The following is a 20,461-nucleotide window of genomic DNA, read 5'->3' as shown; positions in this document are numbered from 1 at the left end:
GTTCACGTGCCAGCTTATACTTGTGGCAGTATGTGTATCTCCCTGTTCTTTTGTTATTAGTACCTTTTTGTTTGCTTACCGCTTCCCACAGAGGAAGCACCTCCTACCTTGTTCCCAGTTTAGACTCACTCCCTGACTGAAGAGAAGTGTCTATTCTGGCTATAGTTATCAGGCCCTAGCTTATCTAGTTCCCTGGATGGGATTGGGTTTGGGAATTGCTTTTGTGTTTAAGGCTTTCAGTCTTGAACCCTTCCTCCTTTTGTGAAAAGGGCAAAGCATAGAGAAACTCTATGCAACTTTTCATTATTAAACAAAAGAGCTGAAAGAGGGCAAAGATTCCAGCATCCTCCTCCTCAGTGAGTTTGGCAAAAGAGCCTGCAGGAGGTTTGCAGTAGCGTATGCAGGGCGGGTGCAGTGAAGGAGGGAAGAGACTGAACTCTCATCGAGTTTGCAGATGGCTGCTATTTTTCATTGGTGGATTATAAAATTACGGAGTGATCCAATTAGCCTTGCAAAATTGCATGTACACCTCTCAAGGCATTTATTTCAAGGAATTCTAGGCCAAACTTTAGCAGTAAAATTTGCTCCCTAGTCTGTTTTTGTTTTTACTGCCCTGATACTGCATTGTATTCCTGTAATACATAGTAGTAAACATAATTTAAAATCAGATCCACTTTGTAATAATTCATCCAACAACATGGTATATTATCTACAAAAAAACTCATAAAAAACCAGATAGTTTTATACAAAGTAACCTTCTATGCAAAGTTTCTGATTTATATGAAAATAAGGATGATAATTTAGCTAGGTGTTTATAATTTTCTGTGGAAAGTTAATAGTGAAGATATATTTGAAACTAATTTTGTGCATCTCTCTCTATAGTTAATTTTAAATAAAAGTTGTAACTATCCTAATTTTTAAAGGTATTAACAGATTTATTTGTATCTTTTGAAGATACTTGTAGTACAATTTTTTTTTTTCAGTATAGACTTCTTGATACAATGTTTCATTAGGCAGTACATTAGTCATGGTGATTTTGACAGTCTCTTTGTATCATTCTTTGAATTTGACAGCATATATTTTTTCTTTAGTCCAGTAGAACGAGCTTTGCTTATTTTAAGGATCACTTACATATTGACTAAACTTCCTGTAAGTCTTCCTGCATTTTTATGCGAGTTAATTTAGTTTTCTGATGAACTCATTTTTTGTTCTTACTTTTTGTGTTTTTAATTTTTTTCAGGCTTCCTTAAGCCAGACTTAATATTGATAGAATGAAAAAGTTTAAGAGGAGACTTTCCTTAACCTTGCGGGGAAGCCAGACTATTGATGAATCGCTGTCTGAGCTAGCAGAACAAATGACAATTGAAGAGAACAGCAGCAAAGATAATGGTAAGCATATCTTTCAATTTCTCAGAAATCTAAAAATGTTATTAGGCCCTGCTCGAGTGAGTGAGTTTTGGGGGTTTTTGTTTCGTTTTCCTTTACAGTTCATTTTTTCTAATTGCAGCTAGAAACATCCAGGGTAACTAGCATGTCTTGTGTATTCTCATCAAGTCCTTGGCTGATCCCACAAGCATACTGGCTACTGTAAAGTCCACATTAGTGATAATACTGCTTCTGAATGCAAGCTGCAGTAGTAGTGGCTAGAAGAGATTTTTTTGCTTTGTTCTGTTTCCTGGACTTCTACATTTGAGTCATTTTTCATCTGTTGAGCTGACAGGTGTTTTTTCTTGCTCTGCTGACACCTAGGATTTTCTCAAGTATCAAGTGGTCTGATTTTTTTGTTAGCTTCACAGCGATAAATGATTCTCAGTAGTCCCGTTGAAAAATGACAGGACTGGGAAATATGAACAGCAGCAGAGGCAATGGAATTTGCCCTGCAGACTTTTAAACCTCATCCAAGATGTGTTGCATACCAGGCTTTGGAAAGCTGAATTTATCCTTGGCTAAACAAAACTATTCATATTTTTCATTTTTACCCGTAATCTCTGGTTTGTTCATCACTGTTCTCTTGTCTTCATCAAAGGGTCATGCCAAATAACTTAGAAAATGATGGTTTCTACAAACCAAGTCTTTGTGTTTTTACACAACAGATTTACTCTGACACAATAAATATAGTATTTTTGCACTAATATCTATAGAGTATTTTCTGAGACTTTATGACTAGTTGTCCCACGTGGTCTCACTTGTATTAGTTTTTGTTACTAATGCATTTTTTCCTCAGACCTTTATATACATCTGACATTGATTTCATTATTATGCACGTAAGTGTTCAGAATTTTACTGGGAATGAGTGTCAGAAATCATCACCAGCATGAGTGAACATAGTGAACTGGATCACTGAATTGATTCAGTTGAAAAGTGGATCCAGGAAAAATAAAAAGGATTATTTTAACTTGGTTCACATCCTGGATGCCAGCTCCAGGGAGAGAGGACGCAGCAACTGGTTTGTGGGAGTGTGAGCTTATGCCATCTTAAACAGTGTGTGAAGCCTTTCTCAGGTTATAATAGTTATCTGAGAATTATCTCAACCAGCAATAATTAAAGGTCTTCCGCATGCTTATCACCAAAGCTGGACAAACTTGATTTATCCTTAGATATTTAAAATGATAACAATACAATTTGAGAAAATGTTTCTAATTACAAATTAATTATTTAGTTTTTACTGCTTTTCCATTTTGCTTTCCATGTTATTCCACGGGTGAAAATGAGGCTTATGTGCTGATACTGTGTGATACAATATGTATTATGCTTGCAACTGCAAAATGTTGTGAATGCTTTAATAGAATACCTTGATTTGGATACATTATTGAATTGTTGCTGATCCTCTTCAAAGAGGGCGGATGGTAAATATAAAGTATACTGTTCCTATGAGTAGTCTTTAACTCATTGTTTTCCATGATTAAAAAAGCTTTACTGCCATTTGCTTCCTTCTGTGATACTGTTAGAATGCTGATATAGTATTAGTCTTATCTGTGATCTTGCAGAGATGAATAAGACAATGCTTGGGGATGTGTGTTTTCCTTTGAGAACTCTTAGAAAGTAGGGTTGGAAAACTGCTTACTGTTACCAGCTAGTCCTGCTTTTCTAAAGGGAGGTCTAACATTCCCACAGATGAAGATATTTTGGAAGGAGAAGATTCCAGACAGACCTTAGGGATCAGAGTGTGGACAACAGCAATTGCTGGGAAAACCGAATGGGAAATGAGTTCTCTCTTGTGGTGAAAGTCAAGTTAGAGAACATAGCCTGGAAAAAAACCCTTCAGTGGATGTTATAAAAAGGAATTATGAGAAAGATTTGTCTCTGGTCTTATAAAATGAGAGTGTAGATAAGCCTGTACTAGCTGTGACTATCAGAGACGTGAGCAGATAAAATCCCTTAAAGGAGTGTCCTATAAAACCATAGGCATATTAAGACCTTGTAAATGCATCTTTCACTGTGATAGTACTTATCTCAGAAGGCTGGAGTAATCAATCTCCTAGTTTTTGCTTTTGAGAAGAATAAATAGCTCCTTTACCCTGTGGAACACTGAGACACAAATGTGCCCATTTTGCAGTCTTTGGATCTGCTCATAAGGGAACTTGGAAAGCACAGTTAGTTTAAAAAAAAAAAAAAAGGGGGAGGGGGACAAGTCATAATGACAGAGAATTGAAGTCAGAGTTGTGAACAGTCTTCACAAAGTAAGTCTTCATGTGTTGTCTATCTTCACCCTGATTATGACATGGAATTCAAAACTAAGAGAGGATTGAAAGGAATTGCAATCACTCTTGGCACACCAAACAGGACGGGTAGACCCTGAATACTGCAGGCATTTACAACATATTTTGTTTCACAGCAGCTTTATTCCATTCAGAGTTGATGCCGTATCTGTGTATATCTGAAAGGTAATTTCAGAAGGAGAGAACAGAAATTAGTTTATGCAGAAAAAAATAGGTTATGATTGGTTGAACATAGTCTGTTTACATAGTGCTAGGTTTTATTTTGATTTAAAACTTGAGACTTTAATTGTTGCAGTCCTGTATCCCTGCTAAAAATATGGTGCAGCAAGCTCCAGTGTGAATAGAGCCATAGTTACAGATAAGTTATTGTTGAAAATCTGGCAGGATGTGATTAACTTTTCCTTTACGACAGGCAAGAATGTCAGATTGCAGAATGAGGTCTTTCCAACAGCTATGTATGCTAGAGGTGTGTGTTTCAAAAATCTAACTAAAAATGCTTCCATACTAGCTTAAGAAGCAAGTCAAAAGACCTGAGAGGTACTGGATTTAACAGTTAAGGGACTTACCTGGTGGAATAACTTATTTTTGCCTTGTTTTTATTTTTGTTCTAGAGATGTCACCCATCTTGTCTCCTGTCTATTCTATTCTGATAGCCATGTTCACTAAAAGACAAAAGTTTATACTAACTAGCCTTTCCTTCCTGAAAATGTCATTTTACAGGAACTTAGAGGTCATAGAGCCTACGTTGATAGAAATCCTGGTCTATGCTGACCTAGCATAAACACTCATTTCTACCTCGTTTTCACATACATAGCCTTTAAAATCTTGCTTAAAAAGTGAACTGGAGTTCAGCACTGTGATTCTAGGCATAGATCATATGTGCATACATAAAGTACCAGGGACCTTTCCTCGTGCCCATCCTTTGTCAATAACATGTCTTGTTCTGGCCCCCAGCAACTGGTTTCCTCTCCCAGATCAATTGCCTGTGATTTCACGTAGCCCTTGCACTTACTCTTAGACCAAACTTGTCATTAGGTCCAACATTTGGACCGTAGGTTGTTTGAAGACTTACTTTTAAAGAACAGTATTCTTAAAGGAGAACAAATTATCCTATAAGTGGTTCACAGGCATAAAAATAGATAGGTAACTTTTCTTCACAGTGCATTGATGCTACTGAATTAGCTGCTCTTTTGTATGCGCTCTCCTTTCACATATAGCCTCCTTCATCGTGTTATGTCAGTACAATTTCAACATACAGCACTTACTGATCAGCAGCAAAATGGGATTAAGAGGGATCAGCCTGTATTGTTCAAAGGCAGTAGCTCACAGCTATATCCACTGAGTGTAGAATAATCGACAGAACCTTTTGCTACACCATCAAATTACTTTTTGACCAGAAACCTATATATGATTACATCTGCCTTACAAATTACTTCATAACTGGCTTCTTGGTGAGGAAACATCACATAATTAGATGCATTAAAGTATAAAAACAAAGGGACCAACAAAATGCCAATGAACCTTTGAAGTCCTGTGAACTGTACAATGTATACTTTGGGGTATTCTTTTTTCAAGTACAGAAGCTCTCATGCTCTCCAAGGTTTCAACATATAAAACCAATTAGTTGGATTTCTTATTTAGTTTTAATTCTGTCCTGAGTCAAGCATGATAATGACGCACTGAGTTGTTCTTTTAATTCCTGGTTTTACTTTAATGTATGTATTCAGATTAATATTAAAAATACTAAATGGCAGTTTGTAGCAGTTGACAACTAAATCTGCTCCTGAAATTTTTTCTTGCCACTGACACACTAATGAAATTTGGCTAGAAGTAACATCCAAATCATGCATATTTAAGTCCAATTAACTGTCAAATGTATGCAGATACTTTGAATACTTATGAATATGCTCTCTAGTGAAAGTGAGAAACAGGGCTGTATTGCCTAATATTCTAAAATACATTACCATAAGCTCCAAGTATGCTTTTAAGAGTAATTACAAGATATGTTCATAAATACATCCACAGCTCTTGCATCAATATAGAAGTAACAATTCAGCAGGAAAACCGTTATGTAATAGATTTCCTACATGTTAAACAAAAGCAGGTGAGGTTTTGATAGAATGGCTTTATGTATTTCATAGAATTATAGAATAATATCTATCTCCATTTGATACGTTGATGTATGATCATAGGATCCAGTCCCACCCACACTTCTATAGTTTTGTTTTAATTTTACAGGCGTGAGTAGTAATGGAAGGATCAGCTGCAGTAATGTGTGCAAGTGTTTGTAGGTTTGAGGCCTTAATGACTAGTTACTACTCTTATCAGAGGAATGAATGTTTTTAAAAATCGACACATTGCAAAACTGCCTCAGAACATCCAAATGTCTTTGTAGCTGCAGTCATTTGAAATCATCTTCGGTACAGCTGAGAAACTCCCATCTGCTATGTTTGATTCCTTGGATATACAAGGAAAACAGTATGTTGCAACATATTTTCAAGACAGTGTTCTTGAATTGAAAACATGAACATAGAAATACTAACCCATAATAAATCAATAAGAGGAAAAAGTCAATATAAAAACATTAAAAAAAAAAAAATCCCCAAAAGTGATAGACATCAGACTCAAGCCAGCGGTTAGCACAGCTAACTGGCAACTTGTCAGGACTAAATACTGAACTTGGTAACTCTCCCTTACATCATGCTGAAGATGTTTTTATTATAGTCCGGTATGTGCCCTTCTGTGCTGTTGCTTACAACGGTTTTTGTTATTGCTGTTCAGTATGGCTTCTCCAGCCCACGTTTGCTGTGCAACACAGAGTGTTCTTTCTTCCCTTCTGTTTTAATTTGCTTCTTCCCACAAAACCTGGGGGCTCTATTAATGCGTGGAGGTGCTTATAAAATGAAATTACCATAAAAATTCAGTGCCTGAAAGCATGCTTCACAGACCCGTAGGTTTGTTCTTTATCAGCTTACCAGCGTGTTCCTTCCCAAGCAGAGCACCGGTTCAGCAGGAGAACGTGGAGCTTACCTGCAGAAGGGGACTCTCTGTATACAACAAATTTCTGCTAAGACAGGCTCGCTGATGGATATGTAGAAATTTGATCTCAGGTCAGCCCTTTTGTCAGTAGAATTAGGTCACGTTGAGGCAGTACCACAAGCAGATGGGCTTTCACAACTACAGCTTCTTTTGTTTTTGGAAGTGTGTGTGTAATATACCATCACAACCTTTTTCAGAATAGCTGTGCCTGTACTAGAAACAGTTGTGCAACCTTTCATATTTCTTTCAGTAAGTTACTCCTGCTGCAGGGATAGCCATATTTTTAGGGGCATTCAGGTGGGCTCATTAAGTACAGAAAAGTAAAATAAACGTAACTGGCTAACAACAGAATTACTGAAAACAGGGCCAAAGGGAGCTAGATCTTCTGTTGTCAGAGCCTGTTGATGGTTTGGCCTTGCAGATGGTTGTGTTGGGAGCTACAGGGTTGTTGTGTGGGGAAGGTAAAGAGAGGGGAGGTGAAGAGAGATGCTTTTAACTTGGCTGCAGTGCTGACTTATATTGGTTTAAATTGCATCTGCAACTGTGTTCTGAACTATTTTATGTACTATGATGTCTTTTGGAACTGTGCTTTTTAAAGGGAAAATCAGTAACTGTTCGTGTATCATGCGTATAGGATATGGGACTACCATGTTTGGGTTGTGTTCGGATACGTATTCTGATGACCAAAAGTCTATCATGAGAATTGTCTTTTAAACAGTATGAAATACATAAATATTGAAGGCAGATTTTGGATTTAGAAAATTTTTAATTTGATTGTGATCTTCTTTTATCTTGGTACCTAGACAGTAAAGCCAAAAACTCGTTGTACACGAATTCAGTTTTAAAAGATTCTTTGTGGTGTTTTTCATATGTCTTAATTTCATTTTTATCTTGTGTAGGTTTTCTTGTTTTTGTAGATAATCAATCTCCTTAAAAAAATTTGTCATTTTTCATTCCAAAATTTAAAAAAACAGGAAAAAAATTTACAAAATGGTTATACTGCCATTTTAATCATTGAGATACTTTTTTTTTGGGAGGAACTTGAACATTCTGTTTCTTTAGATTTTTATCAACATATTTCTTGTCAAATAGTCTAACAGTATTTTTTGTCATGTGTCTTCCAAGTGAAGGTTTGCTTGAGACATAACTATTATTATTGCATGGATTGTTTTTGAGTAATGGGAGGAATCTCTTGAGGTTTTACTTTGGTTTTAGTGTTTTAATAGGCATTTCGAAGCTTGCCTCTTATTATTAAATAAATAAAGTTTTAAGTGGTTTTGAATGGTTACTCTATTTTTAGAGCCACTTAATATTTTCCTAGGTGTCTCATAATATCACATAATGGAGTCCAAGGAAACTACCACATTAAAAAAAAAAAGTGTAACTGTACAGTATTTTATGCCGTGTTCCTCATGCAACTCCATGAGAATACAGATGATTGTGTAGCTGCTTCAGGTTATTTAAATATTTCTTCTGTGGGAGACATCACCTACAATCAGCTATTAATTTTACTGAGTGAGGCTGACAACCTTACAGCAGTATAATCAAATATTGTACAGCACAAGATACCTGCTCTAAATTACCATAAACTCAAATGTTTATGTTTGAGGACTTCTGACGGAAGGGCTTCTTGACAGCAGTTTTTTCAGGAAAACAGTTCAGTTTGTTAAAAATGTTTGATACTGCAAGTTCCCCCACCCCTCCTCCCCCCCAAAAAAACGAAAACCTATAATGTCACTAGACATGTAAAAATTGAGTGGTCATTAGAAGAGCATATATTCAGATTGGTTAAATGAACGTGTACTAGCTGATGCTAAAATATGATTAAGCTATACAACAGTGGCATTTATGACTTTGAGGCAGGTGATATGAATTACTTACTTAAAAGGTTATAATGACAGATCTCAAGTTTCATGAATGCAGAGCTGTCCAGAAAATGAAGATTTAGTTGCACATATGTTGAGTTTTGACACCTTCCCCACATTCTCTGTCAAAATGAAAAAAGAAGAGAAAGAATTGGAAGTTTCTTGGAATGAGGGTGAGGCCAGGGTGGGAGGAAAAGCAACTTTGTAGAGTTCTTCCCTGCATAACCCAGTAGCTGATTCTCAGGGCACGTAGTGAGTCTTCATGTTATATTTGGCTGATCCGAAGTCAAGGTGCAGCTGAAAGTGACAGATGAGGTCCTGCCTGTCCCCTTTTGTCAGCACTGGTGCTGTGCTGGTCCTGTGATGGTCTAGTTCAAAGACCTACATCAAAATTACCTCTCCTCTTGTCAGGGGAGGATCTATGACCATGCTTTTGGTAGCAGCAATGAGTTGTGGCAGGCTTGCTGTTGCATAAAACTTCATATGGAACACACCCAGGTTCATCCCCCAATATACCTGCTTCAGAGAGATTACAGATGCTAGAATCTGGGTTTCCAACATCTGTCTGTCTCATTTTGATTAGGAAAAAAATCTCATTGTATGTTTGTATTTGTATGAAACAAAAAGCAACCCCTAAAACCCATCCAACAACAAACAACGTTAGTATATGTGTTTTTCATGTCCAGAATGGAGTGGGTGAGTAATTGACTTACTCAGCTCTATCAGAGGTGCGTGATTTAAGCAGAAAATGTCATCTTGTATGAAGGTGATTTTGATTCTTTGTTAAAGCTAGCTGAAGCAAATATCATTCCAAAATTTAGACAAAGAAATCTGAAAGCTGGCACGCTCTTTTTGTTGCATAAGAGAGAGACTCGTGGGACAAAGAAAAAAAAAAAGATGGCTGAATATGTGGTAATAGGTATTCTTAAAATATGTTAAAGTGCATTTACATTCCTAATGAAAATACTTTCTTTCTTTAATCCACCAACTGACTAACAAGTGACAGTATGTCATTTGCTGAGGCCTTGCTTAGAAACGCTAGGCAATTCTGCAGTCTCGCTGGAACTCAGTTTGAGTAAATCCAGTTAAGTAGATCCAACACAGGAAAGAAAAAGTACTTTGACCCTCTGTTTAGCTAGATGGGCAGGGAGAAGGAACATTGGGGATTTATTGAAAATTTGCTTAATTTGCAAGTAATTTCAGGCCAAAGTTTGCAGTTACTCTAAATTATGATCTCAGGAAAATGAGGAGGCATCTGTATAACCTCATGAAATATAACCTCATTAATACCTTAGACAAGCCTCTTGATTAGGTAGATTGTTGTTCTACTCTAGCATGGCTAGTCTCTTAATTATGATATAATAATCAATTCCATTTATGTTCAAGTATAAATTCATATCACTTCACAGTTGAAGGATTTCAGCAGCTCATTTGAGCTATTTTCTGTTCTTATGTTTGTTAGCATTGGCACTGGCATCATTTCAAAGTTAGCAAGACAGTAGTACTTTACTGGAGATTTTATTTTCTTGAAAGATATGCGTGTATTCTAAAACAGAGCGCGGCAGCAATGTGGCTTAGCAACTCTTAAAAAATTAGTAAACCAGTCTGCATTTTAAAGAATATTTTCTCTGAATGGTGCTGTTTCAGTTATTTTGTGTTATGCCAATAATAACGGAAGTTTGAGTGGTGAGAGTGCAAGAAATACAAGAAAATGATCCAAGCAAAATAGAATAGCAGGTCAGTTTATAGCAGAGTTGAAAACCAAGTAATACCCTGGTATGCAATCATAGAACGTTGCTCAGTTTTAAGCTGAAAGACCTGCTGAAGATGTACACTTAGCATGAAATTATGGTTGTGTCAGGAAAAAAAAAACGTAAGCAGGGGTGTGTTCATATTCATTCTGTATGCTCTCTTTCAGGATGTGGCAGTTAACCCTTTCCACTTTTAAAGAACGGATTTGCACGGTAGCTTAGTACATTTCGCAAGAAATGTAAGAGCTGAACTGAAATTGCGTATTACTCATTGAAAGATGAGTCAAAGTAAATACAATTTGTAGCCAAAATAGGAAGAGAACATAACGAAAGCTGACCGGGTGCTATTAAAAAAGAACCACTGTGTGGTCTGTCTTTCAGCTTGCTTACGTGTTTATAGAGTTTTATCAATTTGGAATTACACATAATAAAATTGAGAGCTAGAGAAAAATAATTGATAAAGGCCCTTTCCAGAATATTTGTGACAACAGGAGCAAAACATGCAACAAACTACAAAGATGTAACAAAAGTCTTAGGATACAAGAGTTGCTAGAAGTCTGTATAGCCTTTCTCCTGTCTCCGATGATGATGTTTAAGGGAAAGTGCAAGACTAGAGCCCAAAATATAGCAATATTTCCCCTCTCCAGGTTTGCGCGTCGGAGACTTCCTGAACTAGAGCTGTTTCTGTGTATTTAGTAACCCTGAGGAGGCTTCTTGTCCAGTCTGCCCTTCAATCTTGTACACTTTGGTGCTGGTAACATCCTGTGGCGAAGCGTTTCCACAGACTGCGTGCTGTGCAGAGCCACTTCCGTGCGGTGTGTTTAGCCTGCCGCCGCCAGCTCTGCCGGGGACCCCAGCCCTTGTGCTGGAAGGGTGCTGGGTGCAGCAGCTCCCTAGTTGCTCTCTGCAGCCAGCTTACAAGGCGGTAGGCTTGGACACACCTTCTGTGGTTCTCTCTGAGCTTGAAGAGCCCTAGGCTGCCCAGGCGTTCTTTTCGCAGAAGCTGTTTTTCACTTTTGATCATCCTCGTTGCATTCCTGAGAGCCCTTTTGAGAAGACCAGAACTCTGTATGATACTTAAAATGCAGTAGCCCCATGCATTTACACGACAGCATAGTGGTTTCCTGGTGCCTTTCTATTCCCGTCTCATTCCTATCATTTGTCATTTGGCAGCTACTGAATATTAAACTGATAGTGCCATAAAAGCATCTACTGTAATACCAAAAACGCTTCCTTCCCTCCAAGAAGTTCATGTTAGCTAAGCTTTTGGGTGGTTACTGAATTATATTTACCAAGAATAAGTACAAGGATACCAGCTGTAGGTATATCAGTGACTTTTATGTAGTGAAACATCTTTGTAAAGACAAACTAAACCTATAATCATGGAGATTTAATTATAAGAGCAGTTCATGGATCTATATAATAAAGGTATATAACTTTTACAAATAGTTTTGACTCATCTTATTTAAGACAAAGCACCTACACTAAATCCACATCATGAGGACTGCACCATAAGCCTTCAAGTGTAGTGACTCAAAATATTAATAATTCTGAAAAAAATGAATTCTTGAAGTGGATGGAGTGAAATCACAACTTTGGAAGAGGTACTTAGGGATTTTTGGACAGGGGGAAGTAAATACTTTTTTAGAAAGCACCTTCTTTAAACCTCATATCTTTTAAACACACAAAAGCTAATGATAAACAGTCTTGTAAGTTCATTTCCAGCAACAGGCTGCTTGGTGATCATTTTGAGTATTTGTCCCAACTTTTAGCTGTTGCTGTTGCTTCGGGAGGGGAGTGGGGAAGGAAAGTATGTGTGACCATTTTTTTAAGTGCTTGTAGCCTACCACAATGCAAACCTAGTTATGTGTAGCAAAAATACTTTCTCAGACCATAAATCTGCATATTTTACCATTTTAAAAAATGCAGGCCCTAGGATCCTTCTTTTTTGCAAATTAATGTGCACTAGAATTTGAAAAAATGTAATCAAGTACTATTAATACTTCTCTTCATCAGAAGCATGCTAATAATTTGCGAATTCCTGTAACCTTCATTTCATTCTCTCAGCAGTTATGCCTGTCCTACTACATGACCTAAATCATTGTTGCTAAATTTTAAAATGGGCTCTATAATTTAGAACAGCACTTACGATAATGGAGGAAGGCTATGACGGCAAAAGTTATTTCTGTAAAACTGGATCTTAATATATTAAGCATATGCCCTTCATTTGATATAAATTTGTTTATGAATTTATCTGTGTCTACCGTTATCATTGATCTGCACTCATTTTTATATATAGAAATATTTTAAGAATTTTATTTTTATAGTTTTCAGCTTTAAAATATATGCAAATCTACCAGAGCCATGAGGAAAACAAAAATTTTTGAAGTAATCATTTTTGTTCATCACCCTTCTATCTTAATAATGAACATAAAACTTAATCCCTACTTAGTCATTCGGCGCATTCCTAAATTCTGGCCTTTTTTCTGTGGTACGTAGTAAAGGGAGAAATATTAATTTTAGTACAAATAGACAAAAACCATACCAAACAAGGGAAATTGTTTTCAGCTCTGTACATGTGTGAATGTAGCCATACTCCATGTGTGTGCATACACCCCTGTGTGGTTAATGAGACTAGAGTCTTGAGCGATAGCAGATGTATAGCTCTAGGGTGTGATTTGACACGCGGCCAAGGGGATATACCGCCTCGCTGCCGCGGGAAGCCAAGGTTTTGCTTCCAGCCTTGTACCCTACCCCTTCCTTGTGCTGCCTTTGGTACTTCTCTGACCCTGGCTGAACTGTGCCTTGGCATCTTCAGTTTCGAATTAGGAGAAGGAAAGCAAGGTTGTCTTTGGTGCAGAATTTGCATTTTTTTTGCTTGTGAGGTGCTTATTACATCTAACCACGTGCAATACGCTTCAGTCTGTCTCAACCTTTTGCTCTAGGTGTTTGTTACCCTCCAGAGTGTGACGCTATTGACACTAGTAGCAGAGCTAAAATTATTTAAGTTATCTTAACAGTACACTTCCATATTCAAAAATGTTCTGATTACTTTCTTCCTAGGTTTACCGTTAGAGTTAAAAAAAAAAAAAAAAAAAAAAAAAACACACACACAAAAAAAAACCCTACTTCTTGGTTCATGTAACAAGCTTTGGTTAGAGGGGGAGATTTCTCAAATCTGCACTGGAAAAAACATTTAGTTGGTTTTCTTTTTTCTTAAAAATTAGTTTTAGAAACAATTATAACGAAGCAGAAATGTGTGCTTAGTATTCTATATTGCTCGTATAAGTACAAAACAGAAATAAATTTTTAACTTCAAAATTATGCCACCTATCTAATAAAACCCACCAAACATCATAGTTATAGCCAGTCATAACTTTCTGAACAGAATCCACCCAACAAACTATGACTGAACAGCTATTTGGATTTTCAAAGTTAGCATTAATTTGTTCAGTCCTGTGTGTAAATGCAATGTGAGGTTTTTAGTCCAAAAACTGGATGAAATTCAAGCCAGGGTTTAGTAAGAAAGTTGGAAGGCAGAAATTATGTTTTAATTTGAAAAAATTAATGCAGTTGAAGTGATGCTGTATGTGAACCTGTGGGTTTCCTGTCTTGCAGAAGTCATAGATTTCAGTAGAAAATTGATGAGGAAGGAATTTACTCCCTACTGCACTAGGATAAATCTAGTGCTGAAGGTACAGAACAAGGAAACTGATATTGCTCTTAAATCAAAAGAGATGGTGTAATATATTAGAAACAAAAATAAAGATCTAGGACAGATATGTGCAGAGCTTTGAAGGTGAAGACACCAATCATACTGCATGTACCTACACACAGTTGTATGGTGTATTTTTACTCTTATTCACCCTCTTTGAAGCTGTGTTTATGAAGGATGTTAACTGAGAGCTGCAGGCAGGCTTGCAGCAGTGCTGACATGTCCTTTCACATTCTGTTTGCTGCCTGAAGCAATTTTTTTGACTCTTCTTTTTCCTACAGCAGCTGGCTGAAAGTGATTTTTGTCTTAATATATTATTCATGTTTATATGCAAATATCTTGAAGAATTATTTTTTTAAGGTTATTGGCCTGCCAGTAACCCTTGGATAGCTCTGTCCATGTACTTCTCTTTTCTTTAGAGCAGTCATAACAATATCTCCAAAAAGCTTTTGTACATAGGTATGAGATTTTGTGGGGGTGAGGTGACGGCTCCCCTTGAGATCCTGTCTTGCTTCAGTTACTAAGTATTAGTTGCTGTTGTTTTCCTTCACCCTTGAAATTTTGCTCTCCGTACAATAAGTTCTTCTAGCTGTATACTTGTTTTGGCAAGAAAAGCAGGATTTTTGGGTCCCTTCAGGTGAGCACGTGAATCGGGGTGCTGAAGGAGCGTCACAGATTGCTCCTTGTCCCAGCAAGGGCGCCTGGCCCTCTGGGAAGAGCCCTGCAGCTCCAGGGCGTGGAGCAGCGCTTGCTGAATCCCTGGGTGCTGGCTTTTCCATCTTCTGTGTAATACCAAAAGAAGGGTACCTGCAATGGCAGCATGGGATAAAATGGAATAAAAAATACTAACCAAAGCAAACAACAAAAGCAAACCTTGTGTGTACAATCCTCTGTGCTTTTACAGTTAGACTGCTTTCGGTATCAGAGCAGTGTGCGAGCTAGTTCACGCGTAGAGTGAGACTTGCTGAGAACCTGCTAACTCATAATTTCTTGACAATTTTGTGTATCAAATTTTAAAATGATTTTGCTAACGTTTCCTCTTTTTTAGAAAGTGTTTCTCAATAGTGGAGCAAGTCTTACAGTCCTAAGTTTGAGTCTAGGTACTGTGAACTCTTTCAGACGCAAGCCAATGGAAAAGCCAAAATAACTCTTGAATCCTTAATTGTTCTGGTATCCTTTAAGTTAATAAACTTAATTATGGCATGACTGCTGTGGTGTGTATAGTCAGGTATGTTTCCTTCTAAGGCCTTCCAGTAGCCCGGCCTCACTACTAGTGACCCTCAAGAATTTTGAGAAAGAGAATATTGCTGAATACTTACTTACTGATGAATTTGCTGCTCATGCGAGTTGATACAGCAGCTTGTCTATTTGAATTACAGTAAAGGTGAAACATTGTGCAAAAAGACAAAGCATTAATTCAGAAGAAAAAATATTGTACTAATGTTAAGGGCTACTTTCTAGTTTTATTCAGGTTTTATCTAGTTTTATTTCTGGAAGATACTGTAATGTGTCGGGCCATATACTGATCCAGCTTCAGAGTGACGGATTTTAATAAAATGGAATGTCTGTAATATTTAATGCTATGTTTTGTATTAATTTGCTAATAGAGAAGTGGCAGTAGTATGGTCTACTGTTAGTATGAAAGATAATCTTACCAGAGTGGTGATTTCCTGTCTAGTAACTTTTTTTTCTTTTCTCTTTTTTTCTTCTGGCATGTTCCTGACCCTCCTCTTGCTTGTGGGAATGAATGTTTTGGTCCTTATGAATTGTAGAGCCCATTGTGAAGAATGGCAGGCCTCCAACGTCTCACAGTATGCACTCATTTCTCCACCAATACACAGGATCTTTCAAGAAGCCCCCTTTACGGAGACCGCATAGCGTCATAGGGGGCAGCCTCGGCTCTTTCATGGCAATGCCTAGAAATGGGAGCAGATTAGGTAATTTACTACATTGTTTATTTAAGTTCATCTTTCTATAAAGAATAATGTTTGTATTGATTCTTAACAAGAGATGCAGTTATCCTGATGCTTTAATAAATCTCTGAGAACGCAGTAATTTTTTCTAAGCTTGTTACAGAAAATTCTGTTTAAGGTGTTGAATGCCTCTTTAAGGTTTTCCAGTGGACAATTAAAAGAGCTTACAGAAATCATCCACAAATTTGTTTGACATGCATAAGTTACAAAATGTTCTTTCTTAATAGCTTGTAAGGAACCTGTATGTCTATCTCAGATAAGCATTGATGAGAGCTACAAGAAATTGAGTATGATTTAAAAAAAAAAAAAAAAAAAGATAATCCATATGTGGAATTAAAAAAAAATGGTGCATTCCTTAGACTTTTTCAGCAGTATAAGAAACAAATTGACCTTTCAGTGACAAATTAAGGCCACTCGCCTGTAATTATCTTTTTGTTGTGGTCTTGAGCCATATTTGTGGTTCTGTGGAGAAAATTACAGTTAAAACAATTTTTCTTCTCCTTCAAGTAATTCGTCATGTTGCTGCCTCCAGTCACCATTAATGTTTTACCCTGTTTTTGTGTTATGTTAAATTATGCTTAATTAATTGATACTAGAAAATGAGAGGAAGTCACAGTTTAATTAGAATGCTGTGAATTTTTCACTCTTCTGCCCCCCTTTAGAAGTATGTGATATTTAATAAACTGATCTCCTTCAAGATTAGAGCTATGACTCTTTTAGGTACTAATCAAACCACGTACATCCTTCTCTACTATAATATCACACACATCACATTCAAAACCTTACCTTTTTACTGTTTGTGCTACTGTTCAATCTTAAAAGAACCTTCCTTCCTCTTGAGTGGAGTTTAGCAGCTGTTGCTATCACAGCAAAAAAGACAGGTTTTGTTGTGCATGTTTGGAGTACCGTCTCAATTCCTGATTTCACTCAAGTTCTGCGCAGTTTTTCTTTTTTTGCCTGGCCAAGCTTTGCTTAAGTAGCAATTGCCAAGAATCTAATGAGAAGACAACTTTTTTTTTTTTTTTTTTTTTTTAAAAAAAGGGGGATACTTAAAAATGAAGGTGTTTCTGGTCAGGAATGTTTTCTTTTATGGATTATTTGTCAAATCAGGCATATTTAAATGGTGTGCAAGAATACCAGAGATGTATGCTTTTGTACCCTCCTTTTTGGTATTGCCTTAAAAACATGCCACTATCAAAATTTTTAATGCAAATTTATCAATAAGTTATTCCTCTTAAAACTTCCATTATGATTTTCAGATCATCTCTGCAAAAGAAAATTCCATTGCTTTTAATGACTTTCCGATTTTCTCAAAGCAGTATTTTTCAGCCGAAAATGTTAATATGAAAGTATTACAGAAGCATGCTATTGGTTTTATTTTTTTTAGGTAGCCAGATTCTGTGTGTATAAATAAAACTCCCAATTTGAATATTTTATATATATATTTTAAAACACCATGCTATGTTTTAAATAGCTACAGATTCCTGTAGAATTTCAGTATCATTAAAGTAGGAAGAAATAGTTTTAAAGTGTGTACACATGTTAAACACCTCTTTTTGCTTTGGGTGCAATGATGCTATTAATGCATCTATGTGCAATACTGTTTTACAGTATTAGGTTTCTCTAGGTCTGAATTTTCTACAATTTACTTGTCCTCCATTTTCTCCTTTTCCTTTCTGTAAAGAGGAATCTTTAGAAGCTTTTTTTTTTTTTTCTTCTTTAACCTTTGTCATCTGGTGAAAATTTAAGCTCCTTGTACATGTTAGCTGGGTGTTGTGCATGTGTACAAGTATAATCACTATGCCCTTTCTGTTCCTTCTTCTCATCTTTCCTCCCTTTGTTCCTTCCATATGGGAATGCTCATTACTTAGCAGGATGCTGAGGTTTTCTGCATTGGGATAATGATGTCAGAAATGAAATAGTCAAATATTCCACGCTACATAAGACTGTTTTTTCTTTGCTTTCTTAATTCAGCCTTTTTCTTTCCACTTTTTCCTGTATTCTAGTGGTGGGAGCATGCAATCAGAAACCTTTGAAATAGCACAAAATGATGTCAGTAAAAGGAAGGTTATTTGATTAAAAAAAAGAAAAAGAATAAAACAAGACCTGTCACAGGTGCATCTTCAGGCTGCTTGCTTTTGAACAAAACTTTCAGTGTAAAAATTGCTTGAGAAGCCTGAGAGGACGTTTTTGGTTTGTTTGTTCTCTGAGCACTGATTATGAATTTCTGCTGTTGTGTTAACGTGTATAAAATCCCAAACTATTTTAAAGATTTTTCTACTTGGAAATTTTTCTGTTGGCTTTAGATTTTGTTAAGTCTCTCTTGGAGACAAAAATTCTTCTGGCCAAGGAGTGTATCTTTGTTTAAAAATTTGTAGTCATTTTTATTTTAATACTCGCTTATCATTATACTACTATATAATGTGCATGTCTCAGGTCAAGCTGTAAATTAGGCATGCCACTGATGCGGCTAAAGGTCTAGCTGGTTTTTTTAAGCTCATGTATGTCTTGTAAAGAAGTCTTGCAGCTACAGAAACATTTAACTACTGCAGTCCATTATGGAGCCAGAGCTAATAAACCCCTATTAGACTTGTTCTGGCTGAATGCAGAGCCAACTTAAGATGTCCTTGTTCTGTTTTTGCGTAACTGGGAAAACTGAAGAAGCACATGGAATAAGCAAAGCCAACTCTGAGCTGGAGCTAACTATCCCGGTGAACCTGAGCAGCAGCTCGGGGAGAGTTTACCCATGCTTTTACCAATTGCATTAGTATAATTATGGAAATGTTTTGTTATAATTATGGAAATGTTTTGTTTCTTTGTCATAAACATTTGAATCAAAAGGAATGAGGTTTCCATGCTGCCTTTGTAGTTTGATAATGTTAAAAGCAAAGGGAGTTTCTCGCTATTCCCTGCCTCAATTTGGAGTGTCTGTAGTAAAACTAATCATAAAGTTTAGCCAATTCATAGAAAAGTAAGTTCTAGAAAAGTGCACGTTGGAAGGAATTGCATATGCAAACCATGTGATTTTTCTTTGTAATCATTTGAAATAAGTTTGAAAGATCATGCATTCTGACTCGCTACTGACTAGTTAGTGGATATTATCTTAGCTCACTTGGAAGAGCTTTCATTTGCTATACTAAAGCTTCCTTGTTTTCTAATTTCCTCCGTGCTGAATTTCTCACAACTGAAATGACAACATTTTCTTTCAAATGTGCTTCTGTAGTTTTCCTGTTATATTGTAGTCATCCACACCTTTTCATGGCAAGAGCACACTGGGTGTTTAATTAGGTATGTAGAGTACATCCAACATCTGCATAAGACAGTGGTTATGGTATTCGGTGAAACCAATTCAGTAAATTATGGAACCGTTAAAGCCTCTGAAGACCATGCAGTCTGGCTTTGGTGCAGGTGAACTCATCTATAGAAAAGATTTAGTGCAATTAGGGAAGTATTTGCGTGATTTTTCATCATTGCTTGATCAAATATTATCATTGTGCACCTGTGTAAAACAACTTAAATGGTTAGGTTAGTGCCTCATTCCTGTTTTTATTCTATTAAAATAATGAACGTAAGGCTCAACTAATGCTTTCTTAATTGAAGAAAATAAAAGGACGCGTTCATATTAGATGATAACACAACCAAAATTTAAAAAAAAAAAGCTTGAAGTATCTATAGTTAGATAATACATTAATATTTAAAGCATCTGAGAACCCTTGTAGATCAGAACACTTGGATATTCAGCCCATCAGAAATTCAGGCAAGAGCTTCCTGATAGATTTTGAATGCTACAAATGGTATCCTGCTTAGAACATTTTGGTCCATTATGGGTATATAACTTATATCCAGACTTAGCACAAATCATTATATCACAATAGTATTCAAAATAGACCGACCTTCATCTTATTTAGGTCTAAAATACTAGAATATAGACTTGCAGGGCGCAGATCCACTTTGCCTTCTCATACATAACTTGGAGAGAGCTGAATCTTCTTGCAGCTACATTATCTGCCCTAAATATAAGATTTTATATTACTGGTTATTGCAGTGTTGCTTATTTGTGTATTATTGTGTAGATGGTCGTCTTAATAGTTGAATTATCCTTGTCAGCTGGGTTTTTCTTTGTAGTTCTGAATGTTACATTTCAAAGAGGTGTAATTTTATAGCAGTTTCATAATATGTATGCTTTGTGAATTGAACATTGTATATTTTATGTTGAACTGTTGAAGGTATCGGTCACATGATTCCTTTGTTGTATGTATCAGTCTTTTCAAAAAATGATACAATTATTTCTTCGTTTAACTTCATCAGCCTTACTTTGAGAGGTTGCTCACATAACGGTCTTTCTTCTAGCTTCTTTAAAGAAAATAGACTTTGGAGCCGTGTAAGTAGGCTTACACTA

General features: G+C 36.5%; 1 protein-coding gene across 9 annotated transcripts in view; it reads left to right on the top strand.

The window, feature by feature from the left end:
- CDK17 (cyclin dependent kinase 17) overlaps positions 1–20,461 on the top strand; it is a 98,408-nt gene that overhangs the window by 38,337 nt on the left and 39,610 nt on the right. For 6 of the 9 annotated variants that reach the window (XM_068938175.1, XM_068938184.1, XM_068938210.1 and 3 more), the window contains 2 exons: positions 1,241–1,389; positions 15,862–16,026. In XM_068938175.1, coding sequence (XP_068794276.1) covers positions 1,272–1,389; positions 15,862–16,026 — 283 coding nt within the window. In that variant the 5' untranslated portion in view covers positions 1,241–1,271. The remainder of the gene's footprint in view (positions 1–1,240; positions 1,390–15,861; positions 16,027–20,461) is intronic. The other 3 variants (XM_068938230.1, XM_068938241.1, XM_068938223.1) reach the window with 2 other exon arrangements.

Source organism: Struthio camelus, chromosome 1, assembly GCF_040807025.1.
Source record: "Struthio camelus isolate bStrCam1 chromosome 1, bStrCam1.hap1, whole genome shotgun sequence".
Lineage (NCBI taxonomy): Eukaryota > Metazoa > Chordata > Aves > Struthioniformes > Struthionidae > Struthio > Struthio camelus.
The sequence above is the reverse complement of the archived record's forward strand: the minus strand, read 5'-3'. Positions and strand labels throughout refer to the sequence as shown.